The following is a 26,497-nucleotide window of genomic DNA, read 5'->3' as shown; positions in this document are numbered from 1 at the left end:
AGGTTGCGGTGAGCCGAGATCGCGCCATTGCACTCCAGCCTGGGTAACAAGAGCGAAACTCCGTCTCAAAAAAAAAAGAAAAAAGAAAAAAAAGGGAATCACAGTAGAACCTGTGACCTCTACTTGGGGTGAGGATTGAAGGAGAGGGTGTGGATCCGGCATGTCCCATCCTCAGCAACTCTGCCTTCTTAGAGGCATTCGTAGCACAATTAGCAGAGACCCCGATCTTGGGAGTGTTTTGCTCTGTGTGGCTATGAGTTGTGGGTGGAGGATGGTCTTGCTGGGAGTCTCAGTCGTGAGATCTGTCCAGTGCGGTGGAGCTCAGCCTTGATCCACACTTTGTTTTCACAGAAAGTGGTGACAGCCCTTGACCGGACGTGGCACCCTGAACACTTCTTCTGTGCCCAGTGTGGAGCCTTCTTTGGTCCTGAAGGTATGGGCTGGGCCGACAGGCTGACTCGCCTTCTCTTAGGAGGGCTGGGGAGGCGGGGGTGGGAGACGCTGCTGAGGCTGGAGTCAGGGTGGCTCTACTTCTGGAACCCTGAAAGAACTGTGCCTCCAAAACCCCCGCTCCCCAGGGTTCCACGAGAAGGACGGCAAGGCCTACTGCCGCAAGGACTACTTCGACATGTTTGCGCCCAAGTGTGGCGGCTGTGCCCGGGCCATCCTGGAGAACTACATCTCGGCCCTCAACACACTGTGGCATCCCGAGTGCTTCGTGTGCCGGGTAAGGAGCCCCTGACCGCATCTGGAGGGGGCTGGGAGCAGGGAGTGGGGAGAGAGGGGTCTTCTGCATTGTGCTCTCTGGATCCAACTCCGAGGCCTCATTTGGGGTTATTAATAGGGGGAGCTGGCAGGGGGTCCAGTAGGTCCTGGGCCAGGACTTGTACTGAGGCTGGGACAAACCAGGAGCAAGGTAGACATGTCCCCCTCCAGCCCTGTGCAGAGGCCCTGGGCATTCCTGTTCGGGAGGAGAGTGTGTGAGAATTGAATGAGATAATGCAAGTATTTAGCAGACTCGACAGAAGTGGGCGGTGGTTTCCAAAACCACGGCATTCTGGGGCCCCGCAGAGGTTATTAGGGATTCAAAAGGGCTCTCTGACCAAATGAGTTGGGGAACAGTGTTCCCTGCAAGACTTCTCAGAGCCTTTTCTTTCCTTTTTTGTTTTTGAGACGAGGTCTCACTCTGTTGCCCAGGCTGGAGTGCAGCGGTGCGATCTCAGCTCACTGCAACCTCCACCTCCTGGGTTCCAGTGATTCTCCCGCCTCAGCCTCCCAAGTAGCTGGGATTACAGGCACCCACCACCATGCCTGGCTAATTTTTTGTATTTTTAGTAGAAATGGGGTTTCACCATGTTGGCCAGGCTTGTCTCAAACTCCTGACCACAGGTGATCCGCCTGCCTCGGCCTCCCAAAGTGCTGGGATTACAGGTGTGAGCCACCACACCCGGCCTCTCCCAGAGCCTTTTCTACGTACATGTGCACGTGACTCTCCAATGAGAATCTGGGATGCAGAGTTTGACCACAGACCAGTGTCAGCACCTGTGTTTCTGGGAGCAGTGTTACAGCCACCTGGCTAAGCACCCAGCAGTCAGATCTATGTAAGATCCAGCCTGTGAACTCAGTACTGCATAACCCTGGGCCAGTCACATCATCTCTGCACCTCAGTTGCCTCCCTGTTGGGAGAATTAAATAATCCCAGCACTGTGGGAGGCCAAGTTGGGAGGATTGCTGGAGGCCGAGTTTGACCAGCATGGGCAATATAGTGAGACTCCCATCTCTACAAAAAAAATTTTTTAATATAATAAAAATAGGCCAGGTGTGGTGGCTCATGCCTGTAGTCCCAGCACTCTGGGAGGCTGAGATGGGCAGGTCACCTGAGGTCAGCTGGAAGTTCAAGACTGGCCTGGCCAATGTGGAGAAATTCTGTCTCTACTAAATAAAAAAAAAATTATCCAGGTGTGGTGGCATGTGCCTGTAATCCCAGCTACTCAGGAGGCCGAGGCAGAAGAATTGCTTGAACCCAGGAGGCTGGGGTTGCAGTGAGCCAAGATTGTGCCATTGCACTCCAGCCTAGGTGACAGAGCAAGACTCAGTCTCAAAAAATAAATAAATAAAATAAAAAATAAAAATCAGTGTTATTTTAGGACAGCATGGCACGTATGAAATTTCTAGCAAGTAGGATGCACCAGGGGTGTGCTGACATGCCCGTCTCTAAGCCCCTCTCTCCGCCTGGCAGGAATGCTTCACGCCATTCGTCAACGGCAGCTTCTTCGAGCATGACGGGCAGCCCTACTGTGAGGTACACTACCACGAGCGGCGCGGCTCGCTGTGCTCTGGCTGTCAGAAGCCCATCACCGGCCGCTGCATCACCGCCATGGCCAAGAAGTTCCACCCCGAGCACTTCGTCTGTGCCTTCTGCCTCAAGCAGCTCAACAAGGGCACCTTTAAGGAGCAGAACGACAAGCCTTACTGTCAGAACTGCTTCCTCAAGCTCTTCTGCTAGGCGCCCTGTCCCTGTCTCTGCCCCCCTCCCCAGCCAGCATCCCCAACTGCTACTGTGACCCAGAGACCTCGCCCTGGGGTGAAGGGGTAAACCCGACTGAAACTGGAACCCTCCTGTCCATGGCTGGTGCAGGATGGACAGAGGGCCGTGAGGGGTCTCCCTGCTTGTCTTCACCCTTGCTGGAACCTCTGGGCCCCCTCCTTCCTCCTGCCACTCTCCCCAGGCTGCTCACTCTCCATCCTCCCCAGAGCTGGAGGCTGGGGGCCCACCCCAGGCCACGTATGTTCCATGAACTGGCCTGGCCAGCACCCCACACTGGAGCCATCTCTTCCTCATATTTCAGCAGTGCAGCCAGGGTCGGGGGACAGGGAAGGGCAGGCTGGGTCTGCTGGGGTCTCTTTTTATCCTTATTTCTCCCCCGACCTAACTGTCTGTTCTGTGAGTACTGGGGGACACCCGGCTCCCTCGAGACAATGCCAGCATAGATCCATCCATCCAAAGGCAGAGAACCTAAGGGGCCATGGAAGGTTCTCTGTGCTCCTCCTACCCTTCCAGCGCCGTAGGCCTGGACGACTGCCCCTGCCTTTATCTGCCTTCCCCTTTTATACCTGCTCTGGTTCTACTGAGAAAAGCCTCTCCAGCAATAATGTTTTATAGCCACTTCCTCCGTCTCCGGGACAGCGTGCCTGGACACTGTACTGACTTTGATAGATTTCTACACTGAGGTTTGAATTCATATCGCCTGAGTTGCTTTTACTTCTGTATACAAAATGATTTTGAAGAGATTTTAAAGACGTTCCCTTTTGTATTCTCCTTGTCCACCGCCACTGGGCCTGTTGCTGACGGTGGCCCTGGTGTGGAGTTGGCTTTGTACTGAGGGCTGGGGTGGGAAAGCAATTTGTATTTTATGTTTTTTTGGCACAAGCAGGTGAACGGGGAGCAGCTCTGACTCCTGCTCTTTCACTTCACAGCTCACCAGGACTGTTTTATAAACTGCTGTATTTGGAAGCCCCTTCTTACTTCCCAGGCCAGCAAGCTCTTCACTGAAACTGGTTGAAGAGTGTCTCGCCCTTTCGGGGCTGGAATTCTGAACCTCATCTGTTCTGTCTCTGCAGGAGAAGGGGAAAGTCTGTTTTGGGGGGCTGCTTCCTGTCTGAGTAAGCCCTCAGGAGCCTCTGCTCCCCCGTGAACCCCTGAACCTTCTCAGCCTCTACCGCTTCTCTGGGGCCCTCTTCTGCCTTCTCAGGAAAGCGGGTGTCTGATTTTGGCCGTCAGGACTCCGACGTCTCATTGGTCTTGTTGATTTCCTCTGGGCATATCCCTCCCCCAGATGTGCTCTCCCGGGAGCCTGGGTCTGTCTCCTCCCCATTCACTTGTGGGATTGGCACTCAGGGGGTCTGGAAAGAAGGTCATAAGGGAGTGTGATAGGATTTGGGGCAGAGGGACAAACTCCTCTGGGGAAACCCCCAGAGCTCCTGACTGAGGACGAAAGAGGAGCCTGGCCTTAGGCTCCTGATCAAGAGAAAAGGGCCCCACCGGGGTCTCACGGGGAGAGTCCAGACCACTCCACTGGCCTCCTGGCAGAAGCCAAGTGTGCTGGGGTCTCAGAAGAGGGTCCCTCCTTTGTAGCTGTGGGGAGGTCAGCCTGGCCACTCTGGAGGTTTCCCCTTCTACCCACAGGCCTTACCGCTCTGTTTACAGTGACCTGCCCTAGACCTTCTCCAAGAGGGACTGGGGTTTCTGGGGTCCACTCCCTGAGTCAATGGTTATTTGAAAATTTGACTTTCATTTTATTTTTTTCTCTGTAAACATCTAACCTGGCTTTTCCCATTTCAGTTCCTGTGATTTATGCCAATAAAGTTTGCCGTGATTTTCACCTGTGTAGTGCCATTTCTTGGTGGCCTGAGATAACCCCGTGGTCCCAGCAGAGACCAAACCCACCCCAGATGCAGCAGAGTCACCAGATTGAGGGTGAATTGTGGATGTTTCCTTTCTTAAGGTCAAAATCCCTGGGGCTGGGGTCTGTGGTCCTTGCCTGTGGTCACAGTTCCTCTCCGTGTGCTTTGCTCTTGCCTGTTGGTGAGGACAGGCTGGGGAGCAGCGGGACTGACCCTTGTGGGCAGGGCCTTCCTGGGGTGTGATCACCTGGGTTTACCGAGGGCAGCCTCACTCACATGGGCCTGTGGGTGGCCTTCCACTCATTTAGAGACAGGGAAAGAGACTCCAAGACAAGAACCTACATGTTCAAGGCAATCAGTGAGGGCAGAGCCATGATGTGAACCCCAGGCTTGCCTCTGCCTGTGTTCCTGCGCTGAACTGCTGTGCCTGAGCCCACACAGCTTGGGTGTAGCCCCTTCCTGCCGAAGTCAGCTACTTGAGTTGAGGATGGGTCTCTACTGCCTCCGCATGGTCACGACCGTATTTGCATGCCTCCTCTTTGGTCAGATCCAGAGCACCAGTCCTAGGCCCTAGAGCAACGATGGCTAATCTTTTTTTTAGATACAGTCTCACTCTGCCCAGGTTGGAGTACAGTGGCATGATCTTGGCTCACTGCAACCTCTGCCTCCTGGGTTCAAGCGATACTCCTGCCTCCTGCCTCAGCCTCCTACTTAAGTGGGATTACAGGCACCTGCCACTATGCCTGGCTAATTTTTGTATTTTTAGTAGAGCCAGGGTTTCACCATGTTGGCCAGGCTGGTCTCAAACTCCTGACCTCGAGTGATCTGCCTCGGCCTCCAAAGTGCTGGGATTTTAGGCGTGAGTCACCACTCCTGGCATTTTTTTTTTTTTTTTTTGAGATGGAGCCTAGCTCTGTCCCCCAAGCTAGAATGTAGTGGCATGTCCTTGGCTCACTGTAGCCTCTGCCTCCCAGGTTCAAGCAATTCTCATGCCTCAGCCTCTCAGGTAGCTGAGATGACAGTGCCCACCACCATATCCAGCTAATTTTTTTATTTTTAGTAGAGACGGATCTTCACCACATTAGCCAGGCTGGTCTTTAACTCCTGGCCTCAAGTGATCTGCCCACTTTGACCTCCCAAGGTGCTGGGATTATAAGCATGAGCCACTGTGCCTGCTGAGTATCCGATCTTTTGGCTTCCTGGGGCCACATCGGAAAAAAAATTGTCTTGGGACACACATAAAATACACTAACACCAATGATAGCTGATGAGCTAAAAAAAAAAAAAAAAAATCACAAATCTCATAATGTTTAAAGAAAATTTACAAATTTGCTTTAGGCCGCATTCAAAGCTGTCCTGGGCCACATGCAACCCACAGGCCATGGATTGGACAAGCTTTCCCTAGAGCTTCCTGGCCAGCTTTGTTTCACCTTGAGCTGTGTCTTCACAGCTTCCCTGCTGTTTCAAATGGTTCTCCAAAAGCAGCATGTTGAATTCTAGTCTAAACCCTTCCCATGCTATAGTGAGCTCAGAAGTGAAAATTACCTGCAACCCTCACCCAAAGAGAATGACAGGACCAGGCTCTGTGGCTCAGGCCTATAATCCTAGCATTTTGGGAAGCCAAGGTGGAAGGATCACTTGAGCCCAGGAGTTCAAGAGAGTAACTTGGTTTATTCTTCTAGCCCATGTTGGATTTATCTTATTGCTAGAAATGGATATGCTATATTTCATTGTAATTTGCTTTTCACTTTGCTTTGTGGATATTTTCCCATGTCAATAAATATAGATCTACACCATTTTCTAACGGCTTCATGGTATTCCGTTATATTGATGTACTACAATTAGAGATGATATTTATATCATCAGAGCTAAGAGGCCCTTGGAAATGTACCTTTTGCATATGTATATACTTGGAAAAGTGCATTCAGAGGGAGGCAGACTTGGGGTTTGGAAGGGACTGTATAGCACAGTGAGCCCCAGGGGCTTTGAACTTCCTCCTAGATTTCAGTTCTGAAGCCATCACTTACTGGCTGAGAGACTTGGGCAAATTATTTAAACTTCCTGTGAGTATTCTCATCGATAAAATGGGAGTACTAACACAGGACTGTATCTCCTCAGAGGACTGTTGCGAAGATTAGCTTCAGTAATGTACTCAGGATGATGCTAAGCGTGCAGTAATACATGACCATCAAAAAGAGATCTCAGGGTTGGGCAAGATGGCTCATGCCTGTAATCCCAGCAATTTAGGAGGCCAGGGTGGGAGGATCACTTGAGTTCAGGAGTTTGACACCAATCTGGACAATATGGCGAAACCCCAACTATACAAAAAATTAGCCAGGTGTGGTGGTGTGCACCTGTAGTCCCAGCTTCTTGGGAGGATCGTTTCAACCTGGGAGGTCAAGGCTGCAAGAAGCTGAGATCGCTCCACTGCACTCTGCCTGGGCAACAGAGAGAGATTCCTTCTCAAAAAAAAAAAAAAAAAAAAAAAAAAATTTTTAAAAAAAAAAAAAAAAAAAAAAAAAAAAAAAGATTTGATGGAGGTGAATCACTCTGTGGATGTTTGTTGGCTAGTTTTCTAGGAAGAGGAAACGGTCAATGCAAAAGCCCTCAAGTGAAGCCTGCGCTGGAAAAACAGCAGAGCAGCATCTGGCTGGAAAGCAAATAAGTCAGGGGAAAAACATCTGAGATGGTTATAGAGGGCATGACGGGCAGATAGGTAGGGCCTTGTAAGTAGTTTAGATTTTAGGTTTTACTTTGTAGGAAACGGAAAGGTTTGAGAAGATAAGGAGATGAGCTGCCTTAAAGGTTTTTTTGTTTTGTTTTGTTTTGACACGGAGTCTCTCTCTGTCGCCTAGGCTGGAGTGCAAAGGCACGATCCCGGTTCACTCTGCCAACTTCCGTATCCCGGATTCAAGCGATTCTCCTGCCTCAGCCTCTCGAATATCTGGGATTACAGGCATGTGCCACCACATCCGGCTAATTTTTGTATTTTTAGGAGAGTCTGGGTTTCGCCATGTTGGCCAGGCTGGTCCTGAACACCTGACCCTGTCAGGTGATCCACTGGCCTCGGCCTCTCAAAGTGCTGAGAGTACAGGCAGGAGCCACTGCGCCCGGCCAGGTTTTAAAAGTATCCCTCTGGGCCGGGCACGGTGGCTCAAGCCTGTAATCCCAGCACTTTGGGAGGCCAAGGCGGGTGGATCACGAGGTCAAGAGATCGAGACCATTCTGGTCAACAAGGTGAAACCCCGTCTGTACTAAAAATACAAAAAATTAGCTGGGCATGGTGGTGCGTGCCTGTAGTCCCAGCTACTCAGGAGGCTGAGGCAGGAGAATTGCCTGAACCCAGGAGGCGGAGGCTGCGGTGAGCCGAGATCGCGCCATTGCACTCCAGCCTGGGTAACATGAGTGAAACTCCGTCTCAACAACAACAAAAAATAAATAAAATAAAAAAATAAAAAAAAATAAAAGTATCCCTCTGTTTTGGTAGGAGGAAAAACAAACTAGAGAAACCAAGAGACCACTCTGTTCTGAGCATTGCAATTATGTCTCAGCCCCATGCCATGCTGTTTAGTTTGCCGAGCTGGCCAGGTGGCAGAGGGAACTCCGAACTAGCTTACTCTAGCGCCTACAAGAAGGCAGCTCCAGCCCAGCAGGTGGCAGCAGCTCAGGTCAAGCGCCTCCAACGCCAGGCAGCTCCTTCCTTCACGACCCTACTTAAAGGGCGGCTTCCCGTTGACTGAAGTGGCAGCGATATTATCCAATGGCTGCCTGTATTCGTTCGGCTTTGTCGGACGAGCAATGTCGCCAGCCAATAGGCGCGGGTGCTTATCCGCGGTTTCTGATTGGCTACTTTGTTCGCATATAAAATGAACGCTCCAACGCGCGGCCCTTCTTTCGCCAGGCGTCCTCGTGGAAGGTTCGTGCGTCATGCCGATCGGCCCCAGGGGCCGGCGGCGGGAAGCATGGAGGGATCTTTGGGGGCCTTTTGGGAACATGGAGTCCTATCCTGTTCCCTCTGGGGCCTCGGTGGCGGCTCGCACGCCCCGAGGTGGCAGCGACTACCCTAGGCCGGGCCGTCGGGCGCTTGCGCGTGCCCTGCTCCGCGTAGGCCTAGGACCGGGGGATGGGTGCCGGGGTGACCAGGCCTGAGCTCCCTATCTCTCCTCAGTGACATCGTCTTTAAACCCTGCGTGGCAATCCCTGACGCACCGCCGTGATGCCCAGGGAAGACAGGGCGACCTGGAAGTCCAACTACTTCCTTAAGATCATCGTAAGTGCGGGGTGGGTTGTCGCCCTTCATGTTGCCCCAGCTCAAATAGGGACAGTCGGCTGCTAAGGGCTGAGGGTCTCCTCAGTTCTGGCTCCTGAATTAGGCCATTTTTAGGAAAATCCTGTTTAATTAACAATTCCCTGAGATAGGTCTTCTCTGTTGCATATAAACAGGCTCAGGCAAGTGGCTAAGATGACAGCATTCATATCCGGTTCCGTCTGGCTTCCAAAAGACTGCACGTTATGCTTGCTTTTTTATCTTTTTGAGACGGAGTGTCTCTGTCGCCAGGCTGGAGTGCAGTGGCTCGATCTCGGCTCACTGCAACCTCTGCCTCCCGAGTAGCTGGAACTACAGGTGCCCACCACCACGCCCGCCTAATTTTTGTATTTATGGTACAGAAGGGATTTCATCATGTTGGCCAGGATGGTCTCGATCTCTTGACCTCATGATCTGCCCACCTCAGCATCCCAAAGTGTTTGGATTACAGGTGTGAGCACTTTTATTCCATCTTTGAGAAGGTCTGAGGTCAGGAATGACTCATTGTAAGGAAGCAAGTTGTTGCATATTTAGGACCTGTCATTCAGGAAACTGAAGTGTCCAATGACTTTTCTTTTGGACGGCCTTTTAGGTGGGTCCCCCTTGCCCAGAAACCCCATGCTGCACTTAAGCAATTAGGCAACATTGTAGAGCATACCCTGTATACATTTTCCAATACTTTGAAGGTTTTCAGACAGAAAACCCAAAAGAACAGTACAAAAATCCAGACATCCACGCCTAGATTTTTTTATTTACAAGTAATATGTTGCATTTTTGCTTAGTGTTGTGTTTTGAAAGCTGTGAATCTAGCCGTCCTCTCGACCTGCTTATTTGGAACAGTCCTTTTTTATTCTCTTATAACCATTTTAGTGAATCAGAAATATGCCTCATAATTGGGAAAAGTTAAAAACTAAGAAATTAAAGGAGAAACTCCTTGATTAAATGTAGAAACTTAATTTTATTTTCACCATTCCTATCCAGCAATTGTTACCCAGTTCGGCAGTGTTACAGCGTAGCTCCTAGTGGGAAGAATGGTCCCAATCTCCCTTTGGCTTCAAAAGCATATCAGAAAGAGAGCGAGATGGAAACAAATTGTGGCATTTTTCAGTTTCTCCTGGCATTTTTCCCCCTCTTTCTTCCTGTTAAACTTGGCTTTTCTCTGGCTTTTTTGTAGCAACTATTGGATGATTATCCGAAATGCTTCATCGTGGGAGCAGACAATGTGGGCTCCAAGCAGATGCAGCAGATCCGCATGTCCCTCCGCGGGAAGGCCGTGGTGCTGATGGGCAAGAACACCATGATGCGCAAGGCCATCCGAGGGCACCTGGAAAACAACCCAGCTCTGGAGAAGTCAGTCAGTTCCCGGGGCAGCTTTGTTCCCCTCCCCAGTGCGAGTCTCCCTCTTCCTGGAGAATGGTGCTGAAAGGTGATTGTCTCCCGTAAACTTCTGTTTGCAGACTGCTGCCTCATATCCGGGGGAATGTGGGCTTTGTGTTCACCAAGGAGGACCTCACTGAGATCAGGGACATGCTGCTGGCCAATAAGGTAAGGGGACAACTGGGCTGGCTGAACAGGCTTTTATTTTTGCTCCTTAAAGCAAAACGGACGATTCTCAGTGGAGAGACTTTTCTCACTGTTTGTTGTCTTTGTTCAGGTCCCAGCTGCTGCCCGTGCTGGTGCCATTGCCCCATGTGAAGTCACTGTGCCAGCCCAGAACACCGGTCTGGGGCCCGAGAAGACCTCCTTTTTCCAGGCTTTAGGTATCACCACCAAAATCTCCAGGGGCACCATTGAAATCCTGGTGAGTGGACCTGGTTTGCCTGTGCTAGCCAGCCAAATGGGGGGCTTCTTTTGGTGGCCACAGTCTGCTGGATGTCCAGGTGTTAACTGCCCCCGTTTCTTGTTCAGAGTGATGTGCAGCTGATAAAGACTGGAGACAAAGTGGGAGCCAGCGAAGCCACACTGCTGAACATGCTCAACATCTCTCCCTTCTCCTTTGGGCTGGTCATCCAGCAGGTGTTCGACAATGGCAGCATCTACAACCCTGAAGTGCTTGACATCACAGAGGAAACTCTGCACTCTCGCTTCCTGGAGGTACATACTCTCCAGCCTGGCCCCCTCTTACACTGATGGTTAAGAGCATGACAAGTGTCAAGCTGAGTCCTGTGAAACCAAGGACTGTTTTCTAATCTATCTGCCTCATCTGTAAAACGTCAAAACAACATAAGATTGTTGAAGGATTTAATGAATTACTGGACGTAAAGTCTTAGAATGGTGGTGGGCATGTAGGGAGGGGCTGTTCTAGGGTCTGCATTGAGACTGTCAAATTTTGCCAGGCCGGGCGCGGTGGCTAAAGCCTGTAATCCCAGCCCTTTGGGAGGCCGAGGCGGGTGGATCACGAGGTCAAGAGATCGAGACCATCCTGGTCAACATGGTGAAACCCCGTCTCTACTAAAAATACAAAAAATTAGCTGGGCATGGTGGCACGTGCCTGTAATCCCAGCTACTCAGGAGGCTGAGGCAGGAGAATTGCCTGAACCCAGGAGGCGGAGGTTGCGGTGAGCCAAGATCGCGCCATTGCACTCCAGCCTGGGTAACATGAGTGAAACTCCGTCTCAGAAAAAAAAAAAAAAAAAAGAGTCTGAGGTTGCGGTGAGCCCATGTGGTGCCTCTGCTCTCCAGCCTGGGTGACAGAGTGAAAACTCTGTGTCTCAAAAAAAAAAAAAATGCCTTATAAATGATGAATAATAGTGATGGAAAATGTCTTTTCTTGTGCAAATGAAAAATTGAAATTAATATATAATTAGACATTACTAGCTACTCGTAGGTAGCTTCATTCACTTGTTGAAAGTTTGACTAGTGAATGAAATTCACATCTGGAAATAGTTCAACATTCCAGAATAATTTCATTCTGGAACTCAATGGCTATGTTAGTCGCTTATGCTTTTCACAAGATTGTAATGGCTTTGGAAGTAAATGCCATTGATGAACGCATACAGACCACCACCTGGGTTTGGATAACAGCAAAATTAATTTGATGGGTCTGAAATAGCCACTCTTGAGACTGAGCTGCTAACCTGGCAGTTCTTGTCTGCCAAGGGCTCTCTTTATTCAGCTTTACTTGGACTTCGTCTCCTGTAGGGAGTCTCGCCTGAAATAAAATGTTGTCTTCACAGGGCGTCCGCAATGTTGCCAGTGTCTGTCTGCAGATTGGCTACCCAACTGTTGCATCAGTACCCCATTCTGTCATCAATGGGTACAAACGAGTCCTGGCCTTGTCTGTGGAGACTGATTACACCTTCCCACTTGCCGAAAAGGTAAAAAGAGCCCACCAGGACCACAGGTGGCCTGACTGACAAATTAGCAGGGTGACAAATGGTGGCCTTCTGACTTAACCGCTTTTATAGTTGTATTTTATATAGCAGAAATATTTTCTGAGAGGATATTTGAGAGGTTGGGGGGCAGGGAAGGAGTTTCTCACTTCAGAAATGAAGAGAGACCCAAAGACGGGGTTAACGGGCAAGAGCTGGGCCTTAGGAACCCCCTCACTAGGACATACCCAAGTTGTCCTGCTTGGGCCGCTTCTGACAGGAAAGGCTTCACACTGAAAAGGATATTGTTGGTCCTTAAACTCTACCAAGGCAGGAGGGTGGTGGGTGGTAGAGGAGTGTGGATGACCATTTTGACCACTTCTCCTTCAGGTCAAGGCCTTCTTGGCTGATCCATCTGCCTTTGCGGCTGCTGCCCCTGTGGCTGCTGCCACCACGGCTGCTCCTGCTGCTGCCGCAGCCCCAGCTAAGGTTGAAGCCAAGGAAGAGTCGGAGGAATCGGACGAGGATATGGGATTTGGTCTCTTTGACTAATCACCAGAAAGCAACCAACTTAGCCAGCTTTATTTGCAAAACAAGGAAATAAAAGTCTTCTTTAAAAAGTCTCTGGAGTGTTCAGTTTATAATTTTTTTTTTTTATAGGGTCTGGCTGATGCCCAGGCTGGAGTGCCGTGGTATAATAACTTAATGTACTCTCTTAACTCCTGGGCTCAAGGTTTCCTCCCATCTCAGCCTTCCAAGTACAGGCACACACCACCACACCCAGCTAATATTTAACTTTTTGTAGGGATGTTGCAGAAACGTATCAAATTCCTGGCCTCAAGGAATCCTGTCTCAGCCTCTCAGAGTGCTGGGATTTTTTTTGAGAGTCTCACCCCAAAGTTGTAGTGCATTGGTTTGATCTCGGCTCACTGCAACCTATGCCACCCGGGTTCAAGTGATTCTCCTGCCTCAGCCTGCTGAGTAGCTGGGACTACAGGTGCGCAGCTAATTTTTTGCATTTTTAGTAGAGACGGGATTTTACCATGTTGGCTAGGCTGGTCTTGAACTCCTGACCTGGTGATGTTCCCCCCCCCCCCCTTTGCCTTCCAAAGTGCTAGGATTACAGGCTTCAGCCCTTGTATGCCTGGCCCTTGATTTTTAGCTTTATAGTGCCATATGCTAGAAACTAAAGCCATGGTAAAGCCATAGAGCTTTCTATTTGGGCAACCTCTTTGTAGCTGAATGAAGCTACTGGTCAGACCTCTAGGCACAGTTGTAAATGTATTATACTGGAATTATTGTTTCTGTGGCCACCCAGCCACTTGCCTATGTCCCTGTAAGTTAAAGTTTTGGTGTCAGTTGAGATAGGCACCTGGTGGATACTGGGGCCAGTCCCATAGAGCAAGGTTCGAAACTGGGTGGTGCTGCAATGCAGTAGTTGGTGACCAGTTTATATTTTTGAGACAGTTTCAAAGCTGAGGTGCGGTGGCTTGATCTCACAATGGCTCACTGCAACCTCCACCTACTGGGTTCAAGTGATTCTCCTGCCTTAGCCTCTTAAGTAGCTGGAATTAGACACCCACCACCATACCCGGCTAATTTTTTTGGTATTTTTAGCAGAGAAGGGGTTTTGCCATGTTGGCCAGCCTGGAAATCCTGACATCGGGTTGACTCAGCCTCCCAAAGTGCTGGGATTACAGGCGTAAGCCACCACGGTTGGCCCCAATATTTAAAGAGACAGCAACGTCTGCTGAGAATAGGTGTTTTGTGGTGATTCCTGTATTTGACTTAAAGATCTGTCTCCCGGAACATGATGTATTAATTCTAACTTAGCTGTGGAGACCCTATTCTTTAAATTGCAGCCACATCTGCTCGTAGCCTCCCATCTTGTGGCCTTCAAAACTCCCAGCCTGGGGCATCCAGCATTTCCCCAGGGAAGGGGCCTCCTTCCGTTCCTGAACCTTCTGTGACCTCCATATCTACCCACGTTTGCTAACCATGTACCAGTCATCCACTAACTGAATTACAAACTGAGGACAAAAGACTAGTTCGCCGACTCTTTTAACTAGCTTTTAGTTTCTGCTATCTAGTAAGCAACACTTAATTGTTTTTCTGAAGAACGTCGTCATCATTCAGGAAAAGCCCACGTGGGGGCTGACCCTGCGGGCTGGAAGTGGGTCAGGGCCTGACTAGGCGGACTCACCGCTTTAAAAGCTCTAGTCTTCCCCGAGGCGCCCGGGGCTGAAGAGCGAGGCCTGGGGAGGAGGTGTTGTGGCTCCGGGCGGGGCTGGCAACTTCAAGCCTGCGATCCGGTTGCTCCAGCTGCAGCGGCCGCCGTCCCGCCCGGGGGCGCCAAGCCCGGGGCCCTGCCCCAGCGAGCTCGCGGTCTAGCCCTGCCGCGTGGGCACCGCGGTGACCCGGAAGCGCTCCGGAAGCGGTTCCGGAGTCAGCGCCGGCAGGATGGCGGCGGACACGCAGGTGAGGCGGGTGGCTGCGGGGCCAACGCGGCGAGCGACTTGGTGTGGACGGTGTTTGTCGAGCGGGGCCTCCCTCGTTCCTAGGCTTAGGGGCGCTGGGGGTGGTGGCTATGGAGGGCGGAGTCCGGGGGCAGTCTCAGGCCGGCCTCTCACGGTTGCGGGCTTGGCCCGGCCCGGGCGGCGCAGGCAGACCGCGGGCTCCAGGAGTCGGGAGCTCCGGGCTTGACTTCGGCAGCTGGAGCTCGGCGGGGCCTTCGCCTGATCCCGGAGTTGCAAAAGTTCACTTCCCTGAGTCTTCACTTCATTTTTCCAAAGCCCTCCAGCCCTGAGCCCTGGGCCAACGCCAAGTCTTCCTTAAACTTTGTATTCAGCAAATGATCTTTGAGCACCTACTATGAGCAGGGACTTTGTGTAGTCTTTGGATTCATACAGATCTGGGCTTGAGTTTCTGCTTGTTGATTTCTGTGACATGCCAAATCGGTGACTTAACCCCGCCACGTCTGCCTTTTCATCTATAAAATGAGGTTAAAACAATACCTGTCTTAAAAGGTTGTGTGAAGGTTCAGTGAGATAAAATAGGGCTTGATGTATGTTGATTCTTATCAGATCCAGGGTTAGTGAAAAGAACTGTCGTGCCCATGTAGAGTCTTGTCACCCTTGAGTGTGGGTACCTTGTAGTTCAGGAAGGACTTGGGAAAACCTTTTTCTCTACCCAAGCATCAGTTGTGGTTATGTTTTAAGGTGAAAAGACACTGTTATGGGGCAGGGGGAAGGAAACAGGTGTCTAAAGGACAGCTGGGCTCATTTGGGGTCTCCAGGGGGATAGGATTGATTTTTATATGTAGGCCCAGAAAGTAACCACTTAACTCGAGCATTCAAAAAGATGTTTATTGATACTCTCCTTTGCAAGTGGCTGATAATTTGTTCAAGTTATGTTGTATTGAATCCTAGAAAGAAAAGCTTAGTATAAGGGGGTTAGAGAAATACATGCTGAATGTTTAACATTGATACTCACTTGAGGGAAGAATCCTCTCTAGAGCTGCACTGTCCAGTATGACAGCCACATGGCTACTTAAGTTAGTTAAAATTAAATGAAATTGAAAATTCAGTTTTTGGCTGGGCTCAGTGGCTCATAATCCCAGCACTTTAGGAGGCCAAGGTGAGCAGATTGCTTGAGGTCAGAAATTTGAACCAGCCTGACCAACATGGCAAAACCCTCTCTCTAGTAAAAATACAAAAATTAGCCAGGCGTGGTGGCGTATGTCTGTTAATTCCAGCTACTCGGGTGCTTGAGGCATGAGAATCACTTGAACCCAGGAGGCAGAGGTTGCAGTGAGCCGAGATTGCGACACTGTGCTCCAGCCTCGGTGCCAAGAGTGGGACTCTGTCTTAAAAAAAAAAAAAAATCAGTTATTCACTTGTCCTAGCCACATATCAGTGCACAGTTAGACACATATAGCCAGTGGCTACTGTATTGGGTGGTACAGGAGAATATTTCTGTATTTTATAATTTTTGTATTTTTAGTAGAGGTGGGGTTTGTCTATGTTGATCAGGCTGGTCTCGAACTCCTGACCTCAGGTGATCCTCTGGCCTCAGCCTCCCAAAGTGCTGGGATTACAGGTGTGAGCCACCACGCCCAGCCTAAGATTAGTTTTTAAACGCTTTATTAGTTTTAGTGAAGAGACAGCAAAAACAGACACATGTATACGATTTGTCCTCCATCTAGAATTCCCACATAGTTACCTTTCCACAGGGTAATGTGTAGAAGGACACATTAAATTCCTGGTCATAGCTTCTCTCACAAAGATGAAAGAGCTTTTCAGGTTTAAGACCCTTCTTTTTCTTAATCAGAAAATGAATGTTACCCACTTAAGACCTTGTCAGAAGAAAACTTAGAAGGAGAACACTAAGATCCTTCAGAGAAGTCATTTATTGGTGATTTCAGAATGCAGACAGCTTTAAAGTTCACAGATGTCTCTCTAGAGTACTATTGTCCAGTAGAACTTTCTGTGATGATGGAAATATTTTCCTGCACCACCCAGTATGGTAGCCATTAGCAACATGTGACTAACAGTGCACTGGAATGTGGCTAGTGCAAGTGAACAACTGATTTTTTATTTTTTTTTTTTGAGATGGAGTCTTGCTCTGTCACCAGACTGGAGCGCAGTGACATGATCTTGGCTCACTGCAACCTCCACCCCCCAGGTTTAAGAGATTCTTCTGCCTCAGCCTCCCGAGTAGCTGAAATTACAGGCATATGCCACCATGCCTGGCTAATTTTTGTATTTTTGGTAAAGACAGGGTTTTATCAGGTTGGGCAGGCTGGTCTCAAGCTCCTGACCTCAAGCAATCTGCCTGCCTCAGCTTTCCAAAGTGTCGGGATTACAGATGTGAGCCACTGCACCTGGTCTTGTCTTTAGTATTCTAAAGGAAAATGATTTCAACCTAGAATTCTGTATTTGGTCAGAATATTTTCATACTTGCAAGGAGTTTACAGAATGGAGGATGTGTTCACCCAAACACAAGAAAGTTCATGTTCAGGGTAATAAACTGTGCCCTAGCTGTAGAGGATCACATGCCTAATTGGGGCAGGTCAGAAAACTCTGGGAGAGATTTCTGTAGGAAGGTGGAATTTGGATGAAATACCTGATCTGCCTAAATGTACTGAGATTTAGACAAATGGCAAAAAGTTTGGGGTTCAATTATTTGTAAGAACAGATACAACAAGTCAAACTGAAGTGAGATGGGAAAGGGTAATCATTAACACCAGGGGCATAAAAATGCTGGGAAGAATAAGAAACAGTTTATTAAAAGGATGTTGAATGCCATTTACATATGGTGTAAGCACTGATTACTGACCTAGCCTATATTATGAAACTGGGGACTTCCAATGGGGAAATGGAGAGGGTGTGGGTAGGATAAGAGCAGGAAAGGGAGCTGTGGTAGAAAGGTAGCAAAACTGAAAAATCAAGAAACATGCAAGTTACCTCCATATTTAGAGATACTTAGCTATATGGAGGTAACTACTCAAATATCCACCAAATCAACCTAAGGGTTGCCCATGGAGAGTGAAGGCAAGGAACTGGTTTTTATGGCAGACTTCTCAGAACTGTTTGGTTTTGACTCTGTGTGCATCTATGACTATAAAAACAAAAGACATTTTAAAGTTAAAATGATACATCATTTATGTAGAAGTCAGAGTTTTGGACATCAGTTTCTTTTATTCATTGCCAATAGAACTATGGTAGGGATTTAAGCAGAAAAACTCAGTATTATTTTATTTCTGTGTGTACTCTTGACTCTTACGCTACTAATAAGGCTGGCCAGCCGGGCATGGTGACTCACACCTATAATGCCAGCATATTGGGATGCTGAGGTGGGCAAAATCACCCGAGGTTGGGGGTTTGAGACCAGTCTGACCAACATAGAGAAACCCCGTCTCGCCGGGCGCGGTGGCTCACGCCTGTAATCCCAGCACTTTGGGAGGCCGAGGCGGGTGGATCACGAGGTCAAGAGATTTAGACCATCCTGGTCAACACGGTGAAACCCCATCTCTACTAAAAATACAAAAAATTAGCTGGGCATGGTGGTGTGTGCCTGTAATCCCAGCTACTCAGGAGGCTGAGGCAGGAGAATTGCCTGAACCCAGGAGGCGGAGGTTGCGGTGAGCCGAGATCGCGCCATTGCACTCCAGCCTGGGTAACATGAGCGAAACTCCGTCTCAAAAAAAAAAGAGAAACCCCATCTCTACTAAAAATACAAAAAATTAGCTGGGCATGGTGGTGCATGTGTGTAATCCCAAGTACCTAGGAGGCTGAGGCAGGAAAATTACTTGAACCTGGGAGGTGGAGGTTGCAGTGAGCTGAGGCCCCGCTATTGCACTTCAGTCTGGGCAACAAGAGTGAAACTCCGTCCCCCCCCAAAAAAAAAAAAAAGTCTGCCTGTGAAATACCCTCAAAAGAAAAAGATGGGCCAGGTGCAGTGGCTCACGCCTGCAATCCCAGCACTTTGAGAGGCCGAGGCAGGTAGATCATGAGGTCAGGAGTTCAAGACCAACCTGGCCAAGATGGTGAAACACCATCTCTACTAAAAATACAAAAACTAGCTGGGCGTGGTGGCGAGTGCCTGTGATCCCAGCTACTCGAGAGGCTAAGGCAGATAATTGCTTGAACCCAGGAGGCGGAGGTTGCAGTGACCCCAGATTGTGCCGCTGCACTCCGGCCTGGGTGACAGAGCGAGACTTCATCTCAAAAAAAATAAAATAAAAGATGATGACCCCACTGTGCTGTTACATGGGTCTTATCATGCCCTGCTCTACCAGTTGTGAATCCACAGCCTGCCCACTTGGTAGCTTGTAGAATATTGCTCAGGAGCAGATTTTTAGGGATGTTTGCAAACTGTCCCACTTACTGGATCTTATGCTTATGTCCCTATGCAGCGGACTGCAACCATGGTAACTTGGATGGGTGTTGAAAGCTAAAGATTTGTTAGCATCAGTTTGTAGACCTGTTTGGCTTTGAGGTTAGTTTAAAAAATGCAGGTACTGTGGCTCTTGACTCCATTATGAGCAGTGACTTCCTCTCTTGGAGATGGTTTCTTCACCTATAAAATGGGGATACTGATGCCTCCCTTGCAGGCTCGTTGGTAGTAGCAGCCAACTTTATGCTTGGGTTGAGAGTAGATGCCCTATATATACAATCTCACTTAATTTCCATCACAGTCATATGAGGTAGCTGCTATTGTCCGCCTCAGATAGATGAGAAAACTGAAGATTGGGAGAGTGATATTATTTGGCTAAGTTTCCACAGCTAATAAAAAGCAGAGCTGGGATCCAGTCTCCTAACCTTTCACCTTTTAGCCAGTGTGCTTTTGCTCTGCCAGTGAGTTGCCAGGATGCTGACATTTGCCTTATGGGGAGGTTAAAGTGAGATAATGTGAAGGGAACATGCTTGGCACAAAGTAGGCCTTTGCTAGATTTTGGGTAGTTCTGAAGGGATATTTTCTGTTCAGAGGTCTTTGCCTTTCCACTTATTGCCCAAGTTTAAGTAACGTATATTGACTTGTTGACTAGTTGAATTAAAGCAGTATATCTCAAGTGAGAGTGATTTTGCCTCCCAGGAGACATTTGACAATGTCACAGCTGGGGCAGGAGGGGGAGATGGGCTGCTACTGACACCTGGAATGCTCTAAAAACACAGCCCCCACAACCAAGAATTACCTGGCCCAAAATGTCAAGAGTGGGGAGGTTGAGAAACCCCCCAGGTTAGAGAGATCCCTGAATTCTACACCCACCCCTCAACACACCCACACTCATTGTTTTGCAGTCTGACTGGTGAAATTTTCTCTGTTGCTTGGCCTTCACAGGTTTCTGAGACACTAAAGCGTTTTGCAGGGAAGGTGACAACAGCCAGTGTAAAGGAACGGAGAGAAATCCTCAGTGAACTGGGAAAGTGTGTGGCTGGAAAAGGTATTTATTTTTCATCCATATACCCTGGATAATATTCCATTTCAAAAATAAATTATGTTTTTTTTCTTCTTTTTGAGACAGATTCTCACACTGTCCCCCAGGCTGGAGTGCAGTGGCACAATCTCGTCTCACTACAACCTCTGCCTCCCTGGTTCAGGCGATTCTCATGCCTCAGCCTCGAGAATAGCTGGGACTACAGGTGTGCGCCACCATACCCAGCTAATTTTCGTATTTTTAGTAGAGGTGGGGTTTCACCGTGTTGGCCGGCCTGGTCTTGAATTCCTGACCTCAAGTGATCCACCTGCTTTGGCCTCTTAAAATGCTGGGATTACTGGCACGAACCACTGGGCCCAGCTGAAATTGTGTTTCTTTAGAACCATGGCCTTTATTTCCTTGCTATCAAGTGAATTGAAACAGTTAAAACCTTTGGGTTAATGGAGAGTTTATCCATTCAGGTGTGAAGGCTGTTTATTCTTGTAACCATTTTGATTGGAAATATTTTAAAAAGATAGCAAAAACCTTTCTCAAGTAGTATACTGAGTACAAAAACATTTTCTTTATGACTTGGGGTATCATTTTTCCCAGTCGTTGTTCAATAACGTATTCCAAGATCAAATAAGTTGGGAGAGGTTCTTTTTTGGAGTCTCTGTCACCCAGGTTGGAGTGCAGTGACGTGATTGATCTCTGCTCATTGTAATCTCTGCCTTCCGGGTTCAAGCAGTTCTCCTGCCTCTCAGCCTCCTGAGTAGCTGGGATTATAGGCGTCCGTCACCACACCCAGCAATTTTTATATTTTTAGTAGAGACAGGGTTTTATCATGTTGGCCAGATGGTCTTGATCTCCTGACCTCTTGGTCCGCCCGCCTTGGCCTCCCAAAGTGTTGGGATTATCTGTGTGAGCCAGTGGGAGGTCATGTTTTTTAATGCCCTCTTGGAATATTCACAACAAGGTGTTTTCACTTTATAAAGCTTCCTTGAATCCAGTGTTTTCTTTGAACCTCTTTTTTGTTGAAATTCTGTTCAGGGCCTGCGAAACACATTTTGGGAAATGCTGAGCATATCTGATTATTCTGATCTGCACCATAACCAAGGGATAGCTCTAGGACTTATTAAGTGAGACCATTTTGCTTTCACTCAATAAATCCTAGTTATTTTTTCATTTCCTTTGGTATGTTTGTTTTTACTGTATAGCATTGACTTTCAAAGTGTGGTTCCTGGACAGGCAGCATCAACAGCACCTCCGAACCTGTTAGAGATAAAACTTCCCAGCTCCACTGGAGCAACTCAAATCAGACCGGGAGGTGCTGTAGTCCCAGCTACTTGGGAGGTTGAGAGGTGGGAGGATCGCTTGAGCCTAGGAGGTTGAGGCTACGGTGGTGGGTGACAGAGCGAGACCCTGTGTCAGAAAAAAAAATCCTGGGGATAGAACCCCCCATTTGTGTTTTAACAACACCTTTAGGTGATTCCTGTGTTTATTAAAGTTTGAAAACCATGGCCATGGCCAGGCATAGTGGTTCACGCCTGTAATCCTAGCACTTTGGGAGACTGAGGGGGATGGATCACCTGAGGTCAGGAGTTCAAGACCAGCCTGGCCAACATGGTGAAACCCTGTCTCTGCTAAAAATACAAAAAAATTAGTTGGGTGTGTTGGTGGGCGCCTGTAATCCCAGCTACTTTGGGAGGCTGAGGCAGGAGAATCATTTGAACCCCGTAGGTGGAGGTTGCAGTGAGCCAAGATCACGCCATTGCACTCTAGCCTGGACAAGAAGAATGAGTCTCAAAAAAAAAAAAGAATAAATAAATAAAAAGAAAACCACAGCCATATAGATTGGGCCTCCCTTTCTGTCCTCTTTTACTTTTTATTCCTACCACGCCATCCAGCTTCTCATTTGCTGCTTCTGACCTACTTGTGCCCGGTAAGATACCCAAGCTTGTAAACTTGCTGTTTGTGAGCTTCTAAGAGATTCTCTTGTGTGTAATGCTTTTGTGTGTAATGCTTTAGTGTATGAGTTTTATGGCATCCTCAAAGGTTTTTCTGGTCACTTTCCCAGCAGAGAGCTCTAGTTAGAAAGACAGCCATGTGGCCAGGCACGGTGGCTCATGGCTGTAATCCCGTATCACGAGGTCAAGACATTGAGACCATCCTAGCCAGCGTGGTGAAACTCCATCTCTACTAAAAATACAAAAATTAGCTGGGCGTGGTGGTGTGCGCCTGTAGTCCTAGCTACTCAGCAGGCTGAGGCAGAAGACTCCCTTTAACCTGGGAGGCAGAGATTGCAGTGAGCCAAGATCGCGCCACTGCACGCCAGCCTGGGCAACAGAGCAAGACTCCGTCTTAAAAAAAAAAAAAAAGAAAGGCAGCCATGTGATACCGATTTTTCCAGTCACAGGCCTCTAGTGCAGCAGTCAGTGTTGAAGGGCTTGGACGGGCTGTGCCACTTATAGGCTGTTTGACCTGCTTCAAGTTACTTCACCTCTCTGAGCCCGTTTCTTTTGCTTTGAACATGGAGATAGCAGTAATACTTCCCTGATAGGTTGGAGTAAATGTCACACATTGTCTGGCTATGGTAAGCTCACAGTGTATATTAGCTGTTGTTATTGTCATTGTCTTGGCCACAACCTGTTTCTGGACACAGTCATCCTTTTCCCCAGTTACTGAAATAGCCCTGGATCACATGGACCAATGCAGTGTTCAGGGCTCTGGGGGAATGGTGTCCCTGTACCTCATTCATTTCTCTTCCATCATTCAGGTGCCTGAAGTATGAGGAATGGTATGAGCCATGCATGGGCCTCCTGCTCTTGGTGCCTCCTACACCCAGTATAAGTCTGTCTTATCCTGCAGGTTAAATTTCCTCCTCCTCAGAAGCTTCTCTCTTTTGTTTGCCTGCTTCAGTGTGGCATGCAGCACTTGTCACAGGTTGGCGTTCCAACATTATTGAGCACTCTTTTTCTTTTATTTTTTGAGATGGAGCCTCGCTGTATCTCCCAGGCTGGAGGGCAGTGGCGCGATCTCGGCTCACTGTAGCCTCCGCCTCCGGGTTCAAGCGACTCTCCTGCCTTAGCCTCCTGAGTAGCTGGGATTACCTGTGCATGCCACCATGCCTAAGTAATTTTTGTATTTTTAGTAGGGACGGGGTTTTGCCATGTTGGCCAGGCTGGTCTTGAACTCCTGGCCTCAAGTTATCCTCCCACCTCGGCCTCTCAAAGTGCCGGGATTACAGGCATGAGCCACTGTGCCCAGCCATATTGAGCACTATTGTTCAACCAAGAGTTGAACTCTTTCTCCCCAGAGTTAGGGTGTATCTATTTCACTCTGGCTGGCTGGCTTGGTTTCCCGTTGCTTGCTTGCTTTATTTAAAAATGGGCTTAATAACAGTGCCACTTTATATGGATTAAGTGAGTTAATGTGTATGGATTACTTAGAGCAGGGCCTGGCATCTCATAAGCACTAAGAGCTGGGGTGTTATTAGTCCTCCCCTTTTCTTCCTCATGTGTCCTGGGTAGGTATTATGTCTTCTTAACCCTGCATTCCACGTATGTCTCCCTCCCTTTCCATTTTTCCAGAGCCTGCTAATCTGTTCGGCCAAGCTTCTGTATCTTTCAGACTCTCAGAAACATCCAGTTATAGGTGCTGTTCCCTCTTCTTGTTGCTCATAGTACTTCAGTGTTATACTGTTTTTTAAACTATTTATTAGAATATGCGTAAAGAAATAAAGATACACATCCTAATTGTACAGCTTACTGAATCATCACATATTAAAATTAAGCACCAGTATAACCAGCACCCAGATCAAGAAGTAGAATCGTTCCAGCACTCCTGAACCTCTACTTGATGGCATGTGAGGTTTTGAGGCCACTTGTAATTTCTTAGTTTCATTCCTTTAGCAAATGTCTACCCAAAGCTTTTTTGTACCAGGCGTTTTCCTAGAGTCCTGTTTTGTTGTTGCTTTTTCCTCTTGGGGAGGAAAGTCTTAAATAAATGGGGAGTGTCCAGTGGGCTGAGATCATGTCTGGCAGAACACCTGACTGCAGCTGCTTATCAGGTCATTTTTATTGACTACTCTCTGTGTAATCTTTGGTTTCAGATCTGCCAGAGGGAGCAGTGAAGGGGCTCTGCAAATTGTTCTGCTTGACTCTGCATCGATACAGGTGAGTCCCAGCCAAAGGCCCTGTATCTGGAACAGTTTTGTATAGAGAGGTGATTTAGGGTAGTGGTTAGAACCCAGGTTGAAGCCATACTGCCTGGTCCCAAATCTGGGCTATATCATATCCTAGCTGTTAGATCCTGGCTAAGTTACTTATCTTTCTGTGCCTCAGTTTCCTGGTTTGCAGAATGGAGATGATTCCATTCTATATCATCTGGTGGTGGTTAGTGTGAGGTGCCTGGAACAGTTGCCTGCTGTGCCATAGTGGTCAGTATGTGTGTGCTGCCATTAGTCTTGTGTGTTAAAATGGCCTGGCCTACTTTGAGAACCTTATAAGTGCTCCGTAAATGTAGGGGCTGCCCTTACACACTCAGTGGTTTATTTGCCCTTATGAGATACTTTTAGAACTCTAGGAGGAGGTGAGTTTATCCAGTTATTTCCTAATTCCTCCTCTGTGATCCACTGGAGTGTGGTGTGATCAGTTTTTCCTGAGAAAGACCAGTGCATGGCCTGAGCAGCCTTGCCCCTGCCTCTGAGGTCCCCATGTTCACCTTTCCCCTTTGCCTCTCCCCCTAGAGATGCAGCCTCCCGCAGGGCCTTACAGGCAGCCATCCAGCAGTTGGCTGAGGCCCAGCCAGAAGCCACTGCTAAGAACCTTCTACACTCTCTGCAGTCTTCTGGTATTGGCTCCAAAGCAGGTGTTCCCAGGTAAGAGGTAAAGGTTGTGGCCCCCTGGGAATTGGTGGAGTCCTGCTCAGGAGAAGCTGATGCAGCTGACTGCGCGCCTGAGGGAGGAGCCAGGATGGCAAGCTTATTGGTGAAAACCACTTTCCCGAGGAGCAGGGTTGGGAAACAGGGCAGGCAAGGCCATTTTGAGGGGAACCAATTGCCCACCAGGCCCCTAATGCTGGAAGCCATCTGTTTGTTTTTATAGTTGTCAGTGCCGAGAGATGGGAGTTTGGCCACTAAAGCCTGGACTCCTTGTCCTGAATTGTCACAGATGGTTTGTGGGGAACCGATTTCAAGTTCTGTTCCTTCAGGTCAGGGGAGAGTCCTGCATTACCAGGCGGGGCCTTAGGGACAGTGTTAGTGTTCAGGGTGGAGGCTGCTGCTCTGAACTTACCCTGCTCTCCTCTGCAGTAAGAGCAGTGGCTCTGCCGCCTTGCTGGCCTTGACCTGGACCTGTCTTCTGGTGCGCATTGTCTTTCCGTCGAAAGCCAAGAGACAAGGAGACATCTGGAACAAACTGGTAGGTTCCCTGGGTCTCTGAAGTAGTAAGGGTCAGCTTTCTGCCGGAGTTAGAGCGTGTTTCAGCACCTTCTTGGTGCCAAGTGCTTTTCTAGGTGCTGGGTGACCAGACAGTCTGAGTTGTCCTGAGGCGCATGGCTTTGGTGGATGGGCATGAGTGCAGCGTAATCACATTCCTCAGTTTATCAGACATTTTTGAGCTTCTGTGTCAGGCATGGTGCTAGGCACTGGCAATGCAGTGATGGACAAGAGAAAGGAGGCCTCTGATTTCATGGCATGTGTGGAAGCCATGAGAGGCCAGAGTCGGGAAGATAGCCAAAAATTAAGGAACTGGAAAATATCATAGTGTAAATCCTTTTGCTTTTTTTCTGGCTAATCATTCCACTCCCTGTGTTTGATTTCAGTGTTGAACTGGTGAATGGAATGGATTTCTTGTCTTGGTTTTGGTTCTTAAATTCCCTCCTTTCCTTTCTGCATGTCTGCTTACCAGGTTGGGAAGTGAGCAGAGCAGACATGTGCCTGGACAGGCTTAGTGGAGGTCATGAGGAATGTTTTTATTTTTATTTTTTTGAGACAGAGTCTCACTCTTGTCCAGGCTGGAGTACAGTGGTGTGGTCTTGGCTCACTGCAACCTCTGCTTCCTGGGTTCAAGTGATTCTCCTCCCTAGTGGCTGGGATTATAGGTGCCTGCCACTATGCCCAGCTAATTTTTTATTTTTAGTAGAGACGGCGTTTCACCATGTTGGTCAGGCTGGTCTTGAACTCCTGACCTCGTTATCTGCCCGCCTCAGCCTCCCAAAGTACCGAGATTACAGGTGTGAGCCACCGCTCCTGGCTGAGCAGTGGTTTAAAGATTTAATGAAAAGGAGTCTGGGCCGGGCGCGGTGGCTCAAGCCTGTAATCCCAGCACTTTGGGAGGCCGAGGCGGGTGGATCACCAGGTCAAGAGATCGAGACCATTCTGGTCAATATGGTGAAACCCCATCTCTACTAAAAATACAAAAAATTAGCTGGGCATGGTGGTGTGTGCCTGTAATCCCAGCTACTCAGGAGGCTGAGGCAGGAGAATTGCCTGAGCCCAGGAGGCGGAGGTTGCGGTGAGCCGAGATCGCGCCATTGCACTCCAGCCTGGGTAACATG

The 26,497-nt window shown here is 48.7% G+C and overlaps 3 protein-coding genes across 7 annotated transcripts in view; all 3 read left to right on the top strand.

Moving 5' to 3' along the window:
• PXN (paxillin) overlaps positions 1-4,382 on the top strand; it is a 61,717-nt gene extending 57,335 nt beyond the window's left edge. For all 5 annotated transcript variants that reach the window (XM_017510226.1, XM_017510225.1, XM_037731961.1 and 2 more), the window contains 3 exons: positions 352-433; positions 579-727; positions 2,240-4,382. In XM_017510226.1, the coding sequence (XP_017365715.1) occupies positions 352-433; positions 579-727; positions 2,240-2,506 (498 nt within the window). In that variant the 3' untranslated portion in view covers positions 2,507-4,382. The remainder of the gene's footprint in view (positions 1-351; positions 434-578; positions 728-2,239) is intronic.
• A 3,870-nt stretch (positions 4,383-8,252) lies between these two features.
• On the top strand, positions 8,253-12,644 carry RPLP0 (ribosomal protein lateral stalk subunit P0). Its single transcript, XM_017510227.2, has 8 exons — positions 8,253-8,320; positions 8,573-8,674; positions 9,885-10,060; positions 10,168-10,255; positions 10,365-10,511; positions 10,619-10,804; positions 11,887-12,027; positions 12,412-12,644. Exons 2-8 carry the CDS (start codon positions 8,621-8,623, stop codon positions 12,571-12,573), a joined length of 954 nt encoding a protein of 317 aa, XP_017365716.1. The 5' UTR covers positions 8,253-8,320; positions 8,573-8,620; the 3' UTR covers positions 12,574-12,644.
• A 1,811-nt stretch (positions 12,645-14,455) lies between these two features.
• GCN1 (GCN1 activator of EIF2AK4) overlaps positions 14,456-26,497 on the top strand; it is a 69,716-nt gene continuing 57,674 nt past the window's right edge. The window contains 5 exon segments of the mRNA XM_017510231.2: positions 14,456-14,499; positions 19,864-19,966; positions 24,051-24,114; positions 24,687-24,818; positions 25,251-25,359. Of these exon segments, the coding sequence (XP_017365720.1) occupies positions 14,482-14,499; positions 19,864-19,966; positions 24,051-24,114; positions 24,687-24,818; positions 25,251-25,359 (426 nt within the window). The 5' untranslated portion in view covers positions 14,456-14,481.

The sequence above is a fragment of the Cebus imitator genome, unplaced genomic scaffold, assembly GCF_001604975.1.
Source record: "Cebus imitator isolate Cc_AM_T3 unplaced genomic scaffold, Cebus_imitator-1.0 Scaffold434, whole genome shotgun sequence".
NCBI lineage: Eukaryota > Metazoa > Chordata > Mammalia > Primates > Cebidae > Cebus > Cebus imitator.
The sequence above is the reverse complement of the archived record's forward strand: the minus strand, read 5'-3'. Positions and strand labels throughout refer to the sequence as shown.